The sequence below is a fragment of the Capra hircus genome, chromosome 3, assembly GCF_001704415.2.
Source record: "Capra hircus breed San Clemente chromosome 3, ASM170441v1, whole genome shotgun sequence".
Taxonomy (NCBI): Eukaryota; Metazoa; Chordata; class Mammalia; order Artiodactyla; family Bovidae; genus Capra; species Capra hircus.
Genome location: NC_030810.1, coordinates 350,430 through 368,959, shown reverse-complemented (window position 1 = coordinate 368,959; position 18,530 = coordinate 350,430). Strand labels below are relative to the sequence as shown.

Here is an 18,530-nt window from a genome sequence, read left to right as displayed (position 1 = left end):
ATAGTATGACTCACCAGTTAAGAAACCCAACAGCTCAATTTTAAAAACTGGGCAGAAAATCTGAACAGACTCCTCACCAGAGACATACCGGCAGCGATACGCATGTGAAAAGGTTCCCAACACTGCATGTCATTGTTTGGTCGCTAAAACACGTCCAGCTCTTTGTCACCCCATGGACTGCAGCATGCCAGGCTTTCCAGGATTGGAAATAAAAGGAGATACCACTACACGTCTTTTCGCACGGCCCCAAACCAAAACACTAACAACACAAAATGCCGGTGACGATGTGAGCCACGGGGACTTGCATTCATTGCTCGTAGAAATACAAAATGGTGCAGCTCACTCTGGAAGGCCATTTGGCAGTTTCTCACAAGGCTAAACATCACAGTCTGATCCAGCAATGATAGTTCTTGGTATTTATCCAAAGGAATTGAAGTGTGTGCCCCCAGAAACCTGACATGTATGATTATAGGAGCTTTATCCCTAATTGACAGAACTTGGGCACAAGCAATTGGTGAAGAGTAATCTGGGGTACAGACAATGAAATGTTTATCAGTGTTAAGAAGAGATGAGCAGGACTTCCCTTTTGGTCCAATGGTTGACAATCTGCCTTGCAATACAAGGGACCTGGGTTCAACCCCTGGTCAGGGAACTAAGATCCCACCTGCTGTGGAACAACAAAGTCTGCTTCCTGCAACTACTGAGCCCAAGAGACACAACCAGAGTCTGTGCCGCCCAAGGACAGACCCCACATGATGCAGTGAAGACTCTGAGGGCTGCGATGCTTGACGCAGTCGGATGAATTAAAAAAAGACGCTGTCCGGCCAGGAAAAGGAATGGAGGAGACTCAGAATGCACGTTACTAGGTGGAAGAAGCTAACCTGAAAGGGCTACACATTCTATGATTTCAACCACATGACATTCTGAGAAAGGCAGAACTAGAGACAGTGGCAGGATCAGCGTTTGCCAGGGGCTCCCCAGTAGGGAGAGGGAGAAACAGCTGATTTTTAGGGCAGAGCAACTACTACACTTGATACTGCAATGGGTGCCGCTTGACATAAATGCACAGCGCAGAATGAACCCTAATGTGAACGTGGACTTCCGTTTGTTTAGTCGCTAAGTTGCGTCTGACTCCTTTGTGACCCTACGTAGTGGAACCCGCCAGCCTCGTCTGGTCCATGGGTCATCCCATGGCAAGAATACTGGAGTGAGTTGCCGTTTCCTTCTCCAGGGGATCTTCGCGGCCCAGGGATCGAAGCGGGTCTTCTGCGTTGGCAGGTGGGTTCTTTACCAGAGCTAGCGGGGAAACCTTAATAATAATGTATCAATATCGTTTCATCTATTGTAATAAATGTGCACCAGCCATGGAAAATGTTCATAAGGAAAACTGTGTATGCGTGGAAGGGGTATATAAGAACTCTTGTATTTTCTTGTCAATTTTTCTGAGAGCCAAAAACTGCTCTAAAAATAAATTCTATTAATAAGAACACTTATCTACTCGAAACAATAAAATAGGGGTGGTGTGCAACAGTGCACTGGAGTGTGCGTGTGATTTTCACACCAAGCATTAAATGGAGCGGGGATGGTTGCACAGACATTGGTATCACTTGGATCGAAGGGTGAGCAAGACGATCGCAGGCCCGCGCCTCCGGGAGTGGGGAAGCTGTACATCTCCGTACAGCCCGAGCTTGTATAACGCAGGTAAAGCTAGCAAACCAGTGAACGCGTTCCCCCTTTTACACGTCTGCCCGGGGTTTAGAACGCCGGCCCCCGCCCCGGAAGTCGCCCCCCCAGGCGCTAGGCGCGCTCCCGGGCCCCCCGGCCGAGCACCAGGCCCGCCCGCCCGCCAGGGCCGCGCAGCCCGCCCAGCCCCCGCGCGAGGCCGCGCGCGGCCCGGCCGGAAGCCGAGGCGGGGGCCCCGCCCGGCCGGCGCCCAATCAGCACGCGCGGCTCATTAATAGTGACTAGCCGGCCCCGCCCCCGGCCCTCGCGGCGCCGCCGCCCGCGCAGACCCGGAGCGCGGCCGCGGACGAAGATGGCGACCGCCATGTACTTGGAGCACTACCTGGACAGTAAGCGCCCCGCGCGCCGCCCCAGCCCGCCGCCCGCGCCCCGCCGCCCCTGCCGCGCTTCCCTGAGCGCCGGGCTCCGCGCGCGGGCCCCGGGGCACGCGGGGGCGGCGGGGTGGCCTGGCGGCGGCGGGGGCGGCGGGGGCGCGCGGGACGGGCGGGGCGGCGAGGGAGGGGCGCGGGGCGGGCGGCGCGGGCCCCGCCGGCACGGCCGCGCCAATTCCAGGTGCGTCACGGCGGGGCGGGGCCGGCGCCAAGGGGCGGGGCCCGCGCGGCCCGGCCCCGCCTTCCTGCAGGCCCCGCCCTCCCCGTCCTTGAACCCGGCCTCCTGGGCGGGGCCCCGCCCCTTATCGGCTGGGCTCCGCTCTCTTCCCTGTCGGACCCGCCCCCTCTGGCCAGGCCCCGCCCCTCCGAGCCCCGCCCCGCCTTGGGGGCGGGACTGGCCCACCAAGATGGTTGAGTCCCAATCGCCTGGGACTCTGGGTCGGGTTTGGGGGGGCCCAGGGCCTCGGAGTTCGGGGTTCTTTGCCTGCTTGTGATGTGACTTTGCTTGTGCCTCAGTTCCAGGCCTCATTTCATGCATTTGCGAGGCATGCAGGCGCAGAGGGTTACTGAGGGTACCGGTCCGAGCCCAGGGGCTGGGGGCGCTACTTACTGACCGGGGTTAGGGTGTTCAAGGCAGGGGTCATCGTCGTGGCCAGATGTCCCGACGCGTTGCACATGTTGCCCTCTCTGCAGAACTCCTGAGCGGGTGGCTTTTTTCCTCCACATTTCACAGAGCAGGTGATGCTGCCTGCAGAAGCCGGGTAGCTTGTTAAGGTCTCTTGCTGGAGAGCGGCGATCCCGCGTGGGAGTCCTTCGTCCTGACTCCAGTCTGGCCTCCACTGGGGCATGGCCTGGGGAGGGTGGGGCTGGTGGGTGTTGGGCCCCGTGGCTCTAGAGCACTGTGCTGTACTGGGGATCACAGCCCCCAGACCCTCACCTGAGGGTGATGAGAGCAGGGATTGAACCTCTGCTCTGGGGAAGACTGTGGTGATCCGCAGGGGATCACCCAGTCCTGGCCCAGCCTGAGCACAGGTCCTGGGTGGGAGAGCACCCAGGTGCCTGTAGGGGGGGCACTGCGGCTTGCCCTCCTCTTTCCTGGTGCTTGCCTGGTGGGGCCCAGGAGGAGAGTCCGAGGAATATGATCCTGGCCTTTGCGGGGCACCCGTGTGAAGGCTTGGGGACAGAAGCCCCTGCTCACTCCCTAAGCACCTGCTGTGCACCAGGAATTTTCCTGGGACATGCTGTCAGATGGGACACAGGAGTTTAAAGGTCATGAAGGAGCCTAGCACGTCTGAGAGTGCAGGGGTACTGCTGCAGTAGGAACCTGGGGGGGGCGGGGTCCCACAGAGAGGCTCTGAGGGGTCCGCTCGGTGTCTGCTGAGCCAGGGCGCCATGGGGCTTAAGCACCAGCTTTGTTTGATGAGAGGGGCCCATCCTGGCTGCAGGCAGGGGCCTGGCTTGGCCCAGACCAGGAGCCTGGCAGTGGGGACAGGAGACCAATGTCGTGCAGGGTCCTCCCTGTGCTGTCCTTCCTGGTCTGTTTAATTTTAAGTAAACTCTCATAAAATGGGAAACTCAGTCCGTCTGTGGTACTGGCCCCATTTCAGGTGCTCAAGTAGCCCCATGTGGCCAGTGCCTCTGTGTTGGGCAGCTCCATCTTTGCATCACGTTCCCCCACACAGCCCCGGTTGGTACTTCCCCATGCCCCAAGTTCAGAGTAAAGTTGGAGGAGGACCCTGGGGTTTGGGCTGGTTCGCTGTGAAGGGGTGTCTGCAAGGGAGGAGTCTGCAAGGCCTGGGGTCTGGGGTGGGAGAGTCGCATGGGCACCCTCTGTCCTCTGTTTGAATCTAACTTCTTGAGTTTCTGACAAGTGCTCAAACACGTCAGCTTGTACCAGGGTGTGTTCAGTGTTTAGAGCACGTCGCTGGGAAAAGATACCCTGATTCTTCTTGTTTCCAAACCCTAGCAAACAGAAGCTGGAGTGGGCTTACCCCTTGTGGCCTTGAGCTGTGAGGCTGGGAAGGTGAGCTTTTGTCCTGCTGTGTCTGTTTCAGGTATCGAGAACCTTCCCTGTGAGCTTCAGAGGAACTTCCAGCTGATGCGAGAGCTGGACCAGAGGACAGAAGGTGGGTGCAGGCCTTTCAGTGCGGCCAGGGTGGGGAGAGCAGCTCCCCAAGGCAGGACCCTGGGGGTGGTGCTGCGCTTCCAGGTACCTGGGGCAGAGGTGCTGCGGGCATGGGGTGACGTCTCAGAGTGCCAAGTCTGTGCAATCAAACTGAGTGCCTGTTGCTCCTGCGTTTCGTCTTTATGACCCTCATCCCCTCTTGCAGTTAAAGTACTTGTTACCTTCTCTTTAAAAGATTTTCCCTTTTCACACTCTGTGTGTAGTTTATACCCTGCTTTGGGGCCTTTTGGTGTTAACTCCTTATTTCTGAGCAGCTCATTTTTGCTGCATTTCTTTATTTCCTTTTGGTTTTAGACTTTAGCTGTTCAGTTATTTCAGAAAGTGAAGACTGACGTCTTTGGTTGCGCCCAGCCAGCTCATGTGCACACAGCTCCTTCCCGCCATCCCCTGGGTGTCGTGGGCCAGAGTTCGCACTGTCCTGACGTCCTGTCCATCAGGGCCCCTGTGTCGGTAGCTGGCCGCCTGCTGTGCGCACGTGGCCCGCTTGGCCTGACTTCCTCTCGGCGTCTCACTGCTCTGCTGGTCGGTTCGTCTTCCATGCTCCCTGGTGCGCGGCGCCAGGCACCTGCCAGCCCTCGGTGTGCCCTCCGTGGGGGCCGCCGGAGCGCGCCGGCTGGCCTGCCGTGCACACCTGGCCCCAGGCCTCCCTCTCCCGCGGCTGCTGTTCCGTGTGGGGCCCTGTTTGCTGGGCTGTTAAGCGTGCCGCGTCTTGATTTCCCCTTTGTTTCAGGGGAGCCTTAAAGGGTAGAGGGGAGGGTGAATAATGTTGCGTGTCTGAAGCTGCAGCAGTGAGCAGTCGGCCGGGTGTAGAACCCCAGGTTGACCTGCGCTTCCCCCCGAGCGTGGCAGCTGTTCTGCATCGTCCGCCAGCTTCCGCGCTGCTACTGAGAAGGCCGCTAGCATTCGGATTCCGGATCCTTTGAAAATGTGATCTTTATTTCCACTTTCCTGTTTAGAAGCTTTTAGGCTTTCTCTTTATCTGTGAGGTTTTACGTTTGATGATGATGTGCTTAGGCGTGGACACTTTTATCACATGTTGTGTTGGGCACATATTTTGTGAGATTGGAGTAACTGTGGTTTTTGACTGAGGTACAGCTTTCTGACTAGTGAATACAGAGACCTGTTTTATTGTGAGATAGACCACTTATATTCAGAAATAAGCGTTCAGTTCAGCTCAGTCACTCAATCGTGTCAGACTCTTTGCGACCCCATGGACTGCAACACGCCAGGCCTCCCTGTCCGTCACCAACTGCCAGAGTTTGCTCAAACTCACACCCATCGAGTCGGTGATGCCATCCAGCGATCTCATCCTCCGACATCCCCTTCTCCTACCTTCAATCTTTCCCAGCAGCAGGGTGTTTTCCAATGAGTCAGCTCTTCGCATCAGGTGGCCAAAGTATTGGAGTTTCACCTTCAACATCAGTCCTTCCAATGAACACTGAGGACTTATCTCCTTTAGGATTGACTGGTTGGATCTCCTTGTAGTCCAAGGAACTCTCAAGAGTCCTCTCCAACACTACAGTTCAGAAGCATCAGTTCTTCTGTGCTCAGCTTTCTTCACAGTCCAGCTCTCACATCCACACATGATCACTGGAAAAACCATAGCCTTGACTAGACGGACCTTTGTTGGCGAAGTAATGTCTCTGCTCTTTAATATGCTGTCTAGGTTGGTCATAACTTTCCTTCCAAGGAATAAGCGTATTTTAATTTCATGGCTGCAGTCACCATCCATAATGATTTTGGAGCCCCAAGAAATAAATCTGCCACGGTTTCTCCATCTATTTGCCATGAAGTGATGGGACCAGACGCCATGATCTTGGTTTCCTGAATGTTGAGCTTTAAGCCAACTTTTCCACTCTCCTCTCTCACTTTCATCAATAGGCTTTTTAGTTCCTCTTCACTTTCTGCCATAAGGGTGGTGTCATCTGCATATCTGAGGTTATTGATATTCCTCCCAGCAATCTTGATTCCAGCTTGTGTTTCTTCCAGCCCAGCGTTTCTCATGATGTACTCTGCATATCAGTTAAATAAGCAGGGTGATAGTATACAGCCTTGACGTGCTCCTTTTCCTATTTGGAACCAGTCTGTTGTTCCATGTCCAGTTCTAACTATTGCTTCCTGACCTGCATGTAGATTTCTCAAGAGGCAGGTCAGGTGGTCTGGTATTCCCATCTCTTTCAGAATTTTCCACAGTTGATTGTGATCCACACAGTCAAAGGCTTTGGCATAGTCAATAAAGCAGAAATAGATGTTTTTCTGGAACTCTCTTGCTTTTTCCATGACCCAGCGGATGTTGCCAAGTTGATATCTGGTTCCTCTGCCTTTTCTAAAGCCAACTTGAACATCAGGGAGTTCATGGCTCACGTACTGCTGAAGCCTGGCTTGGAGAATTTTGAGCATTACTTTACTAGCATGTGAGATGAGTGCAATTGTGCGGTAGTTTGAGCATTCTTTGGCATTGCGTTTCTTTGGGATTGGAATGAAAACTGACATTTTCCAGTCCTTAGGCCACTGCTGAGTTTTCCAACTTTGCTGGCATATTGAGGGCAGCACTTTCACAGCATCATCTTTCAGGATTTGAAATCGCTCCACTGGAATTCCATCACCTCCATTAGCTTTGTTCATAGTGATGCTTCCTAAGGCCCACTTGACTTCACATTCCAGGATGTCTGGCTCTAGGTGAGTGATCACATCATCATGATTATCTGGGTCATGAAGATCTTTTTCGTACAGTTCTGTGTATTCTTGCCACCTCTTAATATCTTCTGTTTCTGTTAGGTCCAGACCATTTTTGTCCTTTATTGACCCCAACTTTGCATGAAATGTTCCCTTGGTATCTCTTATTTTCTTGAAGAGATCTCTAGTCTTTCCCATTCTGTTGTTTTCCTCTGTTTCTTTACACTGATCACTGAGGAAGGCTTTCTTATCTCTCCTTGCTATTCTTTGGAACTCTGCATTCAAATGGGTATATCTTTCCTTTTCTCCTTTATTTTTCACTTATCTCCTTTTCACAGCTATTTGTAAGGCCTCCCCAGACAGCCATTTTGCTTTTTTGCATTTCTTTTTCTTGGGGATGGTCTTGATCCCTGTCTCCTGTACAATGTCACGAACCTCCGTCCATAGTTCATCATGCACTCTGTCTATGAGATCTAGTCTCTTAAATCTATTTCTCACTTCTACTGTATAATCGTAAGGGATTTGATTTAGGTCATACCTGAATGGTCTAGTGGTTTTCCCCACTTTCTTCAATTTAAGTCTGAATTTGACAATAAGGAGTTCATGATCTGAGCTACAGTCAGCTCCCGGTCTTGTTTTTGCTGACTATACAGAGCTTCTCCATTTTTGGCTGCAAAGAATATAATCAGTCTGATTTTGGTGTTGACCATCTGGTGATGTCCATGTGTAGAGTCTTCTCTTGTGTTGTTGGAGAGGTTGTTTGCTATGACCAGTACGTTCTCTTGGAAAAACTCTCTTAGCCTTTGCCCTGCTTCATTCTGTGCTCTAAGACCAAATTTGCCCATTACTCAAGGTGTTTCCTGACTTCCTACTTTTGCATTCCAGTCCCCTATAATGAAAGGGACATCTTTTTGGGGTATTAGTTCTAGAAGGTCTTGTAGGTCTTCATAGAACCGTTCAACTTCAGCTTCTTCAGCATTACTGGTTGGGGCATAGATTTGGATTATCGTGATACTGAATGGTTTGCCTTGGAAATGAACAGAGATCATTCTCTCATTTTTGAGATTGCATCCAAGTACTGCATTTCAGACTCTTTTGTTGACCATGATGGCTACTCCATTTCTTCTGAGGGATTCCTGCCCGCAGTAGTAGATATAATGGTCATCTGAGTTAAATTCACCCATTCCAGTCCATTTTAGTTCGCTGATTCCTAGAATGTTGACGTTCACCCTTGCCATCTCCTGTTTGACCACTTCCAATTTGCCTTGATTCATGGACCTAACGTTCCAGGTTCCTATGCAATGTTGCTCTTTACAGCATCGGACCTTGCTTCTATCACCAGTCACATCCACAGCTGGGTATTGTTTTTGCTTTGGCTCCATTTTTTTCGTTCTTTCCTGAGTTATGTCTCCACTGATCTCCAGTAGCATATTGGGCACCTACCGACCTGGGGAGTTCATCTTTCATTGTCCTATCTTTTTGCCTTTTCATACTGTTCATGGGGTTCTCAAGGCAAGAATTCTGAAGTGGTTTAAACATTTATAAATTGCTTAGCAAATAACACCCAGAGACCCTTTCCCCAGAGGGACAAATAGGGCCCCTGGTGCCCAGGGCCTGTGAGACTCCTGAGCAGGCCCCCTTCCCGTGAGGAGTGCACCCTGAGTTATCACCTGCAAGAGTGGCTTTTTCATCCTTCTAAACTGAAGCATAACGGCTGCGTCTGTTTCCACCCTTAACGACAATGGGATTGTCACGTGGGGTGTGTTTTCCTTGCGTCAGTGGGGTTGGCTGGTGTTGCCGTGTCTTCTTACTGCTGGGTAGCGCTAAGGGTCGGGCACGCTGAGCGACTTCCCTTTCACTTCGTACTTTCACGCATTGGAGAAGGAAATGGCAACCCACCCAGTGTCCTTGCCTGGAGAATTCCAGGGACAGGGGAGCCTAGTGGGCTGCCGTCTGTGGGGTTGCACAGAGCCGGACACGACTGAAGCGACTTAGCAGCAGCAGCGCTCTGTTCTGTGAGTGGACCGCAGCTTGTTTGTTTTATCCTAGATTGGACGTTTGAGTTGCTTCTTGTTATCTGTGGTTATGACTGTTTCCCCGTGTGTATCCTGGCCTCTAAATCTTTCGGGTGTGTCCCGGAGAGTAGCATGCTGGTCATAGGTGAGGTGAGCACGTCATCTATTCAAATGGGGCCTCCTGCGAGCCCAGGGAGGCGCAGGGAGCCCCTGCTGGCGCGCATCGTTCGCGGGCTGTCCTGGGCACGCTGCCCCGGCTGCGGTGTCTGCCTGTGGCCCCGAGCCGCCGTGTCTGGGAAGGCTGCTCCCCTTGCCACCACAGGCGGCCAGCTCGAGCCAACCACTTCTTTGCTGGAGCTGGTCACCATCAGGCTTTATTGGTTGCCAGTCTGGTGAGCTTGTCCCGGATCGCCCGCGGGGAACAGCTCTTCAACCGTTTCTCTCTCAGATAAGAAAGCTGAGATTGACATCCTGGCCGCGGAGTACATCTCCACCGTGAAGACGCTTTCCTCGGACCAGCGCGTGGAGCACCTGCAGAAGATCCAGAGCGCCTACAACAAGTGCAAGGAGTACAGCGACGACAAGGTGCAGCTGGCCATGCAGACCTACGAGATGGTGAGCGGGCGCCCCGGCCCGAGGCGGGGAGGCGGGGAGGCGGGGAGCGGGCGGCCAGGCGGCGGGGAGGCGGGGAGCGGGCGGCCGGGCGGCGGGGAGGCGGGGGGGAGCGGCGGCCGGGCGGCGGGGAGGCGGGGAGCGGGCGGCCGGGCGGCGGGGAGGCGGGGAGCGGGCGGCCGGGCGGCGGGGAGGCGGGGAGCGGGCGGCCGGGCGGCGGGGAGGCGGGGAGCGGGGCGCCGGGGCGGCGGGGAGGCGGGGAGCGGGCGGCCGGGCGGCGGGGAGGCGGGGAGCGGGCGGCCGGCGGCGGGGAGGCGGGGAGCGGGCGGCCGGGCGGCGGGGAGGCGGGGAGCGGGCGGCCGGGCGGCGGGGAGCGGGCGGCCGGGCGGCGGGGAGGCGGGGAGCGGGCGGCCGGGCGGCGGGGAGGCGGGGAGCGGGCGGCCGGGCGGCGGGGAGCGGGGAGCCGGGGAGCGGGCGGCCAGGCGGCGGGGAGCGGGCGGCCCAGGCGGCGTGGAGGCGGGGAGGTGGGGAGCCCAGGCGGCGGGGAGCCGGGGAGCGGGCGGCCAGGCGGCGGGGAGCCGGGGAGCGGGGCCGCCCAGGCCCACGTGGCGGGGAGAGCTGGTGAGCGGGGCCGCCCCAGGCCCGCGGGGCGGGGAGAGCTGGTGAGCGGGGCCGCCCCAGGCCCGCCGCGCCCCACGCGCCGAGGAAGGCTGCCCCGGGCGGCAGGGCAGGCGGAGGCCAGGCTGGGGCAGAGCGGTGCGGCTCGCAAAGGTGCGCCGTGGAGGGGTCCTCCTCCTGGGAGCCTTAGCGCAGCCTCGCGTTCTGTGCCCTTCGGCTTGTTCAGTTACGCGTGTGTATATACATTTGCTGTTCGTTTTTATCAGCTTTCCGTGAGGCCCTAGAGCTTGTTCTGGCCACCTCCCTCTCAGGTCTGCCTCACTTGAGGCTCACGATGTGGCTCACATGGGGTTCTGTCTGATGTGCCCCATCCTCACCTCCCGCAGGAAGACTAGTGATTTATTAAAGCCCGAATTCGGTTGTGTTTGAGAAAGAAGCCTCTCAAAGGAGAGCTTAATGCTTATGTTTGGGGTTTTGATGCTCTAAAGCAGTAAGTCCTTTGAGTAAGCAGCCTGTCTTCCTGAGAGTTAGGTGCGATCAGCATCCTTAAGGCAGTCCTGTTTTCTCTTTGATGTATAATGAAGGTAAGGACTCTGGTTCACTCGCAGGAGGGGCCGTGTGGCTCCTGCTTGGGAAGCTGCCGCAGGGGGCGTTGGGTGCCTGTCAGTGCCAGCAGGCGCTTTTCTTGTGATGTCCCTGCAGCTGCTCAGCAGGAGCATCCCCTCCCGTGTTATCCTGTGTGGTCACGGGTGATGTCCCACCTCTTTCTCCTTCCTTCCAGCTCCATCCGGAACCTAAAACTTAAGTCATTTTCTACTTAAGGACCTGAGCGCTCTTCACATTTTACGTTAAGATTCAGTATCTAGTGTACTCGGCCCTTACTCCACGTCTCACAGCTGTTTCTCATCCCTTCAAGCTTTTCTCCCCAGTAGGCTTTATTCTCAGAGAAGGCAGTGGCTCCCCACTCCAGTACTCTTGCCTGGAAAATCCCATGGACGGAGGAGTCTGGTGGGCTGCCGTCCATGAGGTCGCACAGAGTCGGACACGACTGAAGTAACTTAGCAGCAGCAGCAGCAGCAGGCTTTATTCTGTTGATGGGTCATATGTGGAGAAAAAAGACCTTTGCATCAACTAGGAAACAGTGGGCCTTGTTCTAGCAGAGCTTTGTTAAGTCAGGACTCACCCGAGAGCATACGGCACTCTCTGGCTGGCGCTGGGAGCGTCTGTGATCCCCAGGGCGTTTGGCCCCGAGAGCCACGTGGACTGTGTGATTGTCCTTCCATGCAGGTGGACAAGCACATCCGGAGGCTGGATGCAGACCTGGCTCGCTTTGAGGCGGACCTGAAGGACAAGCTGGAGGGCAGCGACTTTGAGAGCGCTGGAGGACGGGGGCTAAAAAGCAAGTCTTAATTTTTCTTCATTTTGTTACTGTTAACCATGGAGTTTTGAAGAAGTTTGTCTGATAAATGTGTTAGGAATATCACGGTAAATACTGTATTTGGGTAAACCTTGTCCTGCTTCAGGAATTCTGTGAACAAAGTTGAGGTCTTTCTTGTTTCAGAAGGTCGAGGTCAGAAAGAAAAGAGGGGCTCCAGGGGTCGCGGCAGGAGGACCTCAGAAGATGACACCCCAAAGAAGAAGAAGCATAAAGGAGGGTGAGAGGTGCTCATTTTCTTTTTCCCCAGAGAACATTTGTGTTTGCTCAGGATGACAACACCAGTCACTGCTGAGGCTGCAGATGTGCTCACCTGTGCAGGTGCGCTGTGGCCTCTCCCCCCTCACCTGTGCAGGTGTGCAGCGGTCCCTCCCCCTCACCTGTGCAGGTGCGCCGTGGCCTCTCCCCCCTCACCTGTGCAGGTGTGCAGCGGTCCCTCCCCCTCACCTGTGCAGGTGCGCCGTGGCCTCTCCCCCTCACCTGTGCAGGTGTGCAGCGCCCCCCCCTCACGTGTGCAGGTGTGCAGCGGCCCCTCCCCTCACCTGTGCAGGTGTGCAGCAGCCCCCCCCTCACGTGTGCAGGTGTGCAGCGGCCCCTCCCCTCACCTGTGCAGGTGTGCAGCAGCCCCCCCCTCACATGTGCAGGTGTGCAGCGGCCCCTCCCCTCACCTGTGCAGGTGCGCCGCAGCCCCTCCCCCTCACCTGTGCAGGTGCGCCACGGCCCCTCCCCCTCACCTGTGCAGGTGCACCACGGCCCCTCCCCCTCACCTGTGCAGGTGTGCAGCGGCCCCTCCCCCTCACCTGTGCAGGTGTGCAGCGGCCCCTCCCCCTCACCTGTGCAGGTGTGCTGACCTGATACCCTTTTGAATTTGAGGTTCCACATCCAAGGGTCACATAATACTGTAGCACATATTTACTGAAAAAAATCTACGTGTAGGTGAAATCACACAGTTCAAACCCATGTTGCTCAAGGCTCAGCTGTTAATTTCACATACTGTGGTTTTTGTTCTAGAACATCATTTGATCCCTTTTTTTTTCACATAGTTTAGTTAAACGTCTCCATACATGAACGTCTTAGTTATGCTCCTTTCATAACATGTGTTTAAAGCCCTTGTTTGTTCATCAAAACCTCTGGTCTTCTGTGCATTTGATGCTTTTTGTACACACTCTTTCTGGTTGGTGGTGGTTAGCCTCTTAAGTCGTGTCTGACTCTGCAACCCCATGGACTCTGCCCGCCAGGCTTTCTGTCCATGGGCTTTCCCAGGCAAGAGCCTGCCGCCCAGGGGTCGAGCGTGTGTCCGCTGCACTGGCAGGCGGCTTCTTGGCCACTGGCCCGGCAGGAAGCCCTCCTGGCGGCCATTGCTGTGTTCTCGGTCCCTCAGGGCGCACGGTTTGCTCCTCGTCTGACCTTGCGGGCACACGCAGGTCGTGGAGAGGGCAGCGCCTGCGCGTCCCCGAAGGCTCGCCCTCGTGCGGTGCAGGTAGACGGAGCCGGGTGGGGGCTGGTGGGAAGGTGGTGAGGCAGGGAAGCCAGAGCGCCCGTCTGCCGCCTGCGGGCGAGGCTCTCCTGCTCCTGCTCCCCCGGTTGGTCACGGGGCCTGGGAGAGGCTGGCTGGTTGGAGTCCAGGGGCTGGGCTCTGCAGCCTCTGTGTGGCGGTGTGCGGTAGATGGACCGCGGGTGTGGCTGTGTGCGGGGCCCGCGGTGTCGGAGCGGCCCCGTGGGTGCGGGCCACGTTGAGGGGCTGGGGTGCAGCTGACCGGGGCACGGTGCCCGAGGAAGGGGCGAGCAGTCAGTCCCTCAGGGACCTGGATCCCTCCCGTTAACCCGGTTGGTGTGTTCACGTCGCCCGGTTGGCCGCTGCCTCTTAGCTTTCCCTTTGCAGCATCCCTCGTGTGATGCGCCGTCTCTTTAGCAGATGAATATCTGAACGTGCCTGTAGTTTTTACCTGGGGGTAGGGGAGGGAGGATTTTCCTTCTGTGCTGATGGGAAGGTACTGTTTCACTCACTGAGCTCGTGGGATTCTTTTAGAAGGCTGAAACCCAGGCGAGTCGAGTCCCTCCGAGCCCCTTCCCTCCCTGCAGCTGTGGTGGGCAGCGGTCTCGGGGCTGGCCTGGGTGCTGTGGGGGCCTGGGGGTGGTGTGGACGGCCCTGGTCTGGCTGGGCTGCTCGGGGGCCCTGGGGCAGCCGCCGGGTGCAGGGTGGTGGGCTCCTTCCTGGGGCCGGCAGGTGAAGTGGCCCCGCGCACAGAGGGTGGCTCTGGTGCTGCTTGGTTCCCGAGAGGCAGAGCCCAGGGGAGGCTGGGGCAGGGATGCTGCGGTTCTGAGCTGAAGGTGCTGGTGGAGTCAGGTGGTGGGTGGGGCTGCAGGGCTGCACAGACACCGGGCGTCTGGGTGGGCTCGGGGGTGCTCTCGGGTGTCGCCGGGCGCCCACGTGGTGCTATCGGCCTTGGGGCGGGGGCGGGGCTGGAGCAGGCCTGCTTCTGGGGGACTGCTCTGGACTTGTGGTGACCGCCTGCCCCGCACCGGCCTGCGCCGTTGTGCCGCGCCCTTGCCGGGCGCTGTCGCAGGCAGTTTGTCCCCAACCCCCCACCCGTCACCCCGCAGGTCGGAGTTCACCGACACCATCCTGTCTGTGCACCCCTCTGACGTGCTGGACATGCCCGTGGACCCGAATGAGCCCACCTACTGCCTGTGCCACCAGGTGTCCTACGGGGAGATGATCGGCTGCGACAACCCAGACGTGAGCGCGGGCTGGGCTGGGCTGGGCTGGGCTGGGTGGCGGGCGGGCGGGCGGGCAGCACTGACCGCCGCCTCTGGACAAGGGCGCGGGCCGTGGGCTGGGCTGGGCTGGGCGGCACTGACCGCCGCCTCTGGACGGGAGTGCGGGGCAGGTGGGCGGCAGGTGGGCAGCGCTCACCGCCTCCTCTGGATGGGAGGGCTGGGCAGCGGGTGGGCAGCGCTCACCGCCTCCTCTGGACGGGAGTGTGGGGCAGGTGGGCAGCGGGTGGGCAGCGCTCACCACCTCCTCTGGACGGGAGGGCTGGGCAGCAGGTGGGCAGCGCTCACCGCCTCCTCTGGACAGGAGTGTGGGGCAGGTGGGCAGCGGGCGGGCAGCGGGCAGCGCTCACCGCCTCCTCTGGACGGGAGTGCGGGGCAGGTGGGCAGCAGGCGGGCAGCGGGCAGCGCTCACCGCCTCCTCTGGACGGGAGGGTTGGGCGGTGGGCAGCAGGCGGGCAGCGGGCAGCGCTCACCGCCTCCTCTGGACGGGAGGGCGGGGCAGGTGGGCAGCAGGCGGGCAGCGGGCAGCGCTCACCGCCTCCTCTGGACGGGAGGGCTGGGCGGTGGGCAGCAGGCGGGCAGCGGGCAGCGCTCACCGCCTCCTCTGGACGGGAGGGCTGGGCGGTGGGCGGGCAGCACTGACCGCCTGCTCGCTCTCCTTGCAGTGCCCCATCGAGTGGTTCCACTTTGCCTGTGTGGATCTGACCACGAAGCCCAAAGGAAAATGGTCAGTATGGCGCCGGACTTGCTTGTGGGCTGGGCGGGGGGACTGCCTGCTGCGCCCATCCTGGTGCCCGGGGCTGAGCTACAGAGGGGCAGCTGCCCACCTCACTGGGTCGTGTCTGTCATCACCCCTGTGTGACAGCGACCTCGAGTCACGTGGGTTTGAGCCGCTTCCACGCGGCTGTTTCTCAGTGGTGAACACCACAGCACCGTGAACTCCCTGGTGGGCGGAACCCGTGGGTGCTGGACGGGTGTGAGGAGCCGGGGGTGGGGCGGCTGGCTGAAAGTTACTGTGATTTTCGACTCTTAAATATTGGTGCCCTGACCCCCGCCTTGTGCAAGCTGGGCTTCCCTCTGGCAGCAGCTGCTCTGGTTCTTGAGGGAGTCCGAGGTGACTGTGGGTCTAGACAAGGCACAAAGGACTCTCCCTGGGGAAGCTCTGATGACAGCTGAGGGCCAGGCTCGGGCTGGGCGCCCCTGGAGCCCGGGTCCTCTGTTCCGGAGAGGTGCGGGCGGCCGCAGCTCTGCTGTGCGAGAGAGCCTGGTCCTGCTGGCTGTGCCGAGCGAAGGCCTAGGGACGCTGTCCTCCGCGCGTCCGCGCGTGCCTGCCTCCCTCCAGCAGCACCCTGTGTAGACCCGGAGCGTGGGCCGTCCGAGGGACTGTCCGTGTCGTCTGCCTGCAGTGGACGGCCGGGCAGGGGGTGCAGGCGCGCCTCAGAGCCACGTGTGGTGTCCACCCGGCTGGGCCCTGGCAGGCAGAGCCGGTGGAACCTGGTGGCCCGGAGCAGGCTCAGTGTGGGATGGGGTGGGGTCCTGTGCTGAGCTCCCCGGGAAGAAGGGGTGAGAGGGCTGGCCCTGGGGCGGGAGGCAGGGAGAGCGACTTGGGTTTGATTTTGCACGTGGTGGGTTTGAGTTGTTTGCAGGACTTTGCTGGTAGGCGCTAGAATATTTTTCCCTTCTGTGTAGGCGAATGCGCGCCCCACTGGGTGCAGGGAGCAGGACAGGCGGGGCGGGGCGGGGCGGGGCTGGGCCCAGCCACCGACCGCCTGACGCTTGGCCTCCCTGTCTCCCTTCAGAGGGGGCAGAGTGCAGGCTGCTTTCCAGCTGGTCTGTGACCCTCAGTGCAGCGAGGCTCCTGGCCCCCCACCCCAGGGCTGGTGGGCTGTGCTCAGGCCCTGGACCAAGCGCTGGGAGCCGGGGGTCGGGCGGCCGCATCGCAGGTGCATCAGCTGTTCCCTGGGAGGGGCCTCGGGAAGTTGCGTGCCCAGAGCCGTGGGGCCGCTGAGCCCCCTGGGGAGGGCGGGGGTCTGCGCCTGCCTGGTGGGGCTGCCTGGCACCTGCAGCTTGCTTCCCGTGTGCTCCTGGGGCGACGTCCTCGCACAGGGAGCGCCGATGCGCTCGGGTGACGGGAGTGCTTGTGTGTGCACGCCGCTGCGCTCGCTGCCTCGGGTCTTCCCCGGCCTCAGCGTGTCGGGCGGACCTTCCCCCACGGCAGGGTTGCGCCGTCTGCGTCTCCGTGCCGGCACCGGCACCAGCACCAGCACCGTGGCTGCAGCGTCCCGCTGTGCCGGGAGACTGGGAGGGGCCTGGCATCCTGCCTCCTGGGGCCCCTGACGGTGCCTTTCTGGTCGCAGGTTCTGTCCGCGCTGTGTTCAGGAGAGGAGGAAGAAGAAGTAAGGCTGGGTGGACACTCGACCGGAAGAGCAAGCTGACGGATTCCCTTGTTCATGTTGCAATATTTTACATTCATTTTTAAACTACCTTGTTCCCGACGATGTTTAATAACTCAGCGGCCAGTTGTCATTCTGGATGTTTCCTCAAACAGACGAGACGCCACCTGAGCCCTGTTGCACAGAGAAGCAGTCTCAGGGGACTTGCCTCAGCGACTGATCTCGTGACTTTCGCACAGACCCCGGGCCCTGCGCGTGGTGGCCAGCCGCCGGCCCCGGGCTCCGTGGGTGCGTGGCTGGTGCGCTGCCGTCACATTGCATCTGGCCCGTGAGCCCTGGCGTCCGGCTGGCTGCCTGGGGTGGCTCGCCGAGGCCCCGGTGGCCACCGCGGGCACCTCTGAGCCTCGCTGGGAGCCCAGGACGCGCCTGGAAGCGCCAGCTCTCCCCGGGGGCTCCGCCTCGCTGCGTGCCGCCTTCGCGCTGGAGCTGCCTGTTCCCTCCGTGAGGGGTTTTCTTTCCGGAGCAAACGACTCTGCACTAGCAAACGGGCTGTCGGGGCCGTGACCGGTATGGATAAGAGATGGCCCAGCGGAAGGGCCGATGGTCCGTTTCTCCGGGAATTCTGACTGTGCTGTGAAGATGAGTTGTGGTAGCATGAAGATGGTGGTCTGTGTGAGTATGAGGTGAGCCCACGTGCCGGGAGCTGGCCTGAGACCTGCTGACTCGCACGGCAGGCCAGCCGCTTAGACTGGGGAGTGACAATTATGTGATGTGATTTCTGAGCCTCCCGTGCCGCAGGAGCAGTTCTGGGTGAAGCGAGGAAACCTGCATGTCTTTCCTCCCCAGTCGGCACATGGTCTTGAACGCGCCTTGCTGGTCACAGTAGGGGTGGTCCAGGCGTGGACGCCTCACGTGGCTTCTGCAGGCGCCCTTTCCCCTGAGGCCGTCCAGGCACGCATTTGGAAGGCGGCGGGCACAGCGGCTCTGCCTCAGGCCCGGAGTCTACGGCAGACTGGAGGCCCAGCTTCCCGGCGTGGACGAAGCGCGTCCTGTCTGTGAGGAGGGCCATCGACAGGAACCCACCTGCTTCCCCCTGACGGCCGCCCGTCCTGTGCGCTCCCAAGAGAGGAGACGGTGGGCAGGAGCTGCAGAGGCCGCGTCCTGTGGGGCCGCTGCCCATGGGTCAGCTACCGTCCGGCAGGCGACGGGGGGCCGCCCTGGGTCCGCATCCGAGCGCCCTGCGTCTGGCCCTGTCCTCGCCAGAGGGAGCTGGGAGACTGCAGGCGGTCTGTGCAGCGTGCGGCCCCTGGGGCTCCCGTGGGCCGGCGCGGGGTCTGGCCGCGGCTGCCCCTCGGCCCCAGGCTCATCCAGGCCATGCGGCGTTCCTGAGGAAGGGGCCGCTGGCACCCTCAGCCTCTGCCTCAGCCAGAAACCGTGGGGGGTTGGTGTTTAGCGATTTAGCTTTTTGTTAGCACGGATGTTTAAAGATTATGGGGAGTAAACTGTGGGAAGGCTCTTGCTTTTCACTCCTTTATGCGTTTTCGTGGAGAAGATAGGTAAGTACAGTACGTTTGTGGTGATTCCTCACAAGCTCATTTCATCTTCGACCCGTTCACAGCACTGTTTCCGTGGGAGGGGGGATTTGTGGACGCAGCTGGACGGCGGTCCTGAGCCTCAGCGGGGTGCCCGCCGCCCCGGCTGTTC

General features: G+C 59.2%; 1 protein-coding gene across 1 annotated transcript; it reads left to right on the top strand.

Annotated features, from left to right (window-relative positions):
• Positions 1,982–16,945, top strand: ING5 (inhibitor of growth family member 5). The gene is made up of 8 exons (XM_018039728.1): positions 1,982–2,072; positions 4,169–4,240; positions 9,439–9,605; positions 11,508–11,619; positions 11,782–11,875; positions 14,260–14,395; positions 15,099–15,160; positions 16,791–16,945. Exons 1-8 carry the CDS (start codon positions 2,036–2,038, stop codon positions 16,831–16,833), a joined length of 723 nt encoding a protein of 240 aa, XP_017895217.1. The 5' UTR covers positions 1,982–2,035; the 3' UTR covers positions 16,834–16,945.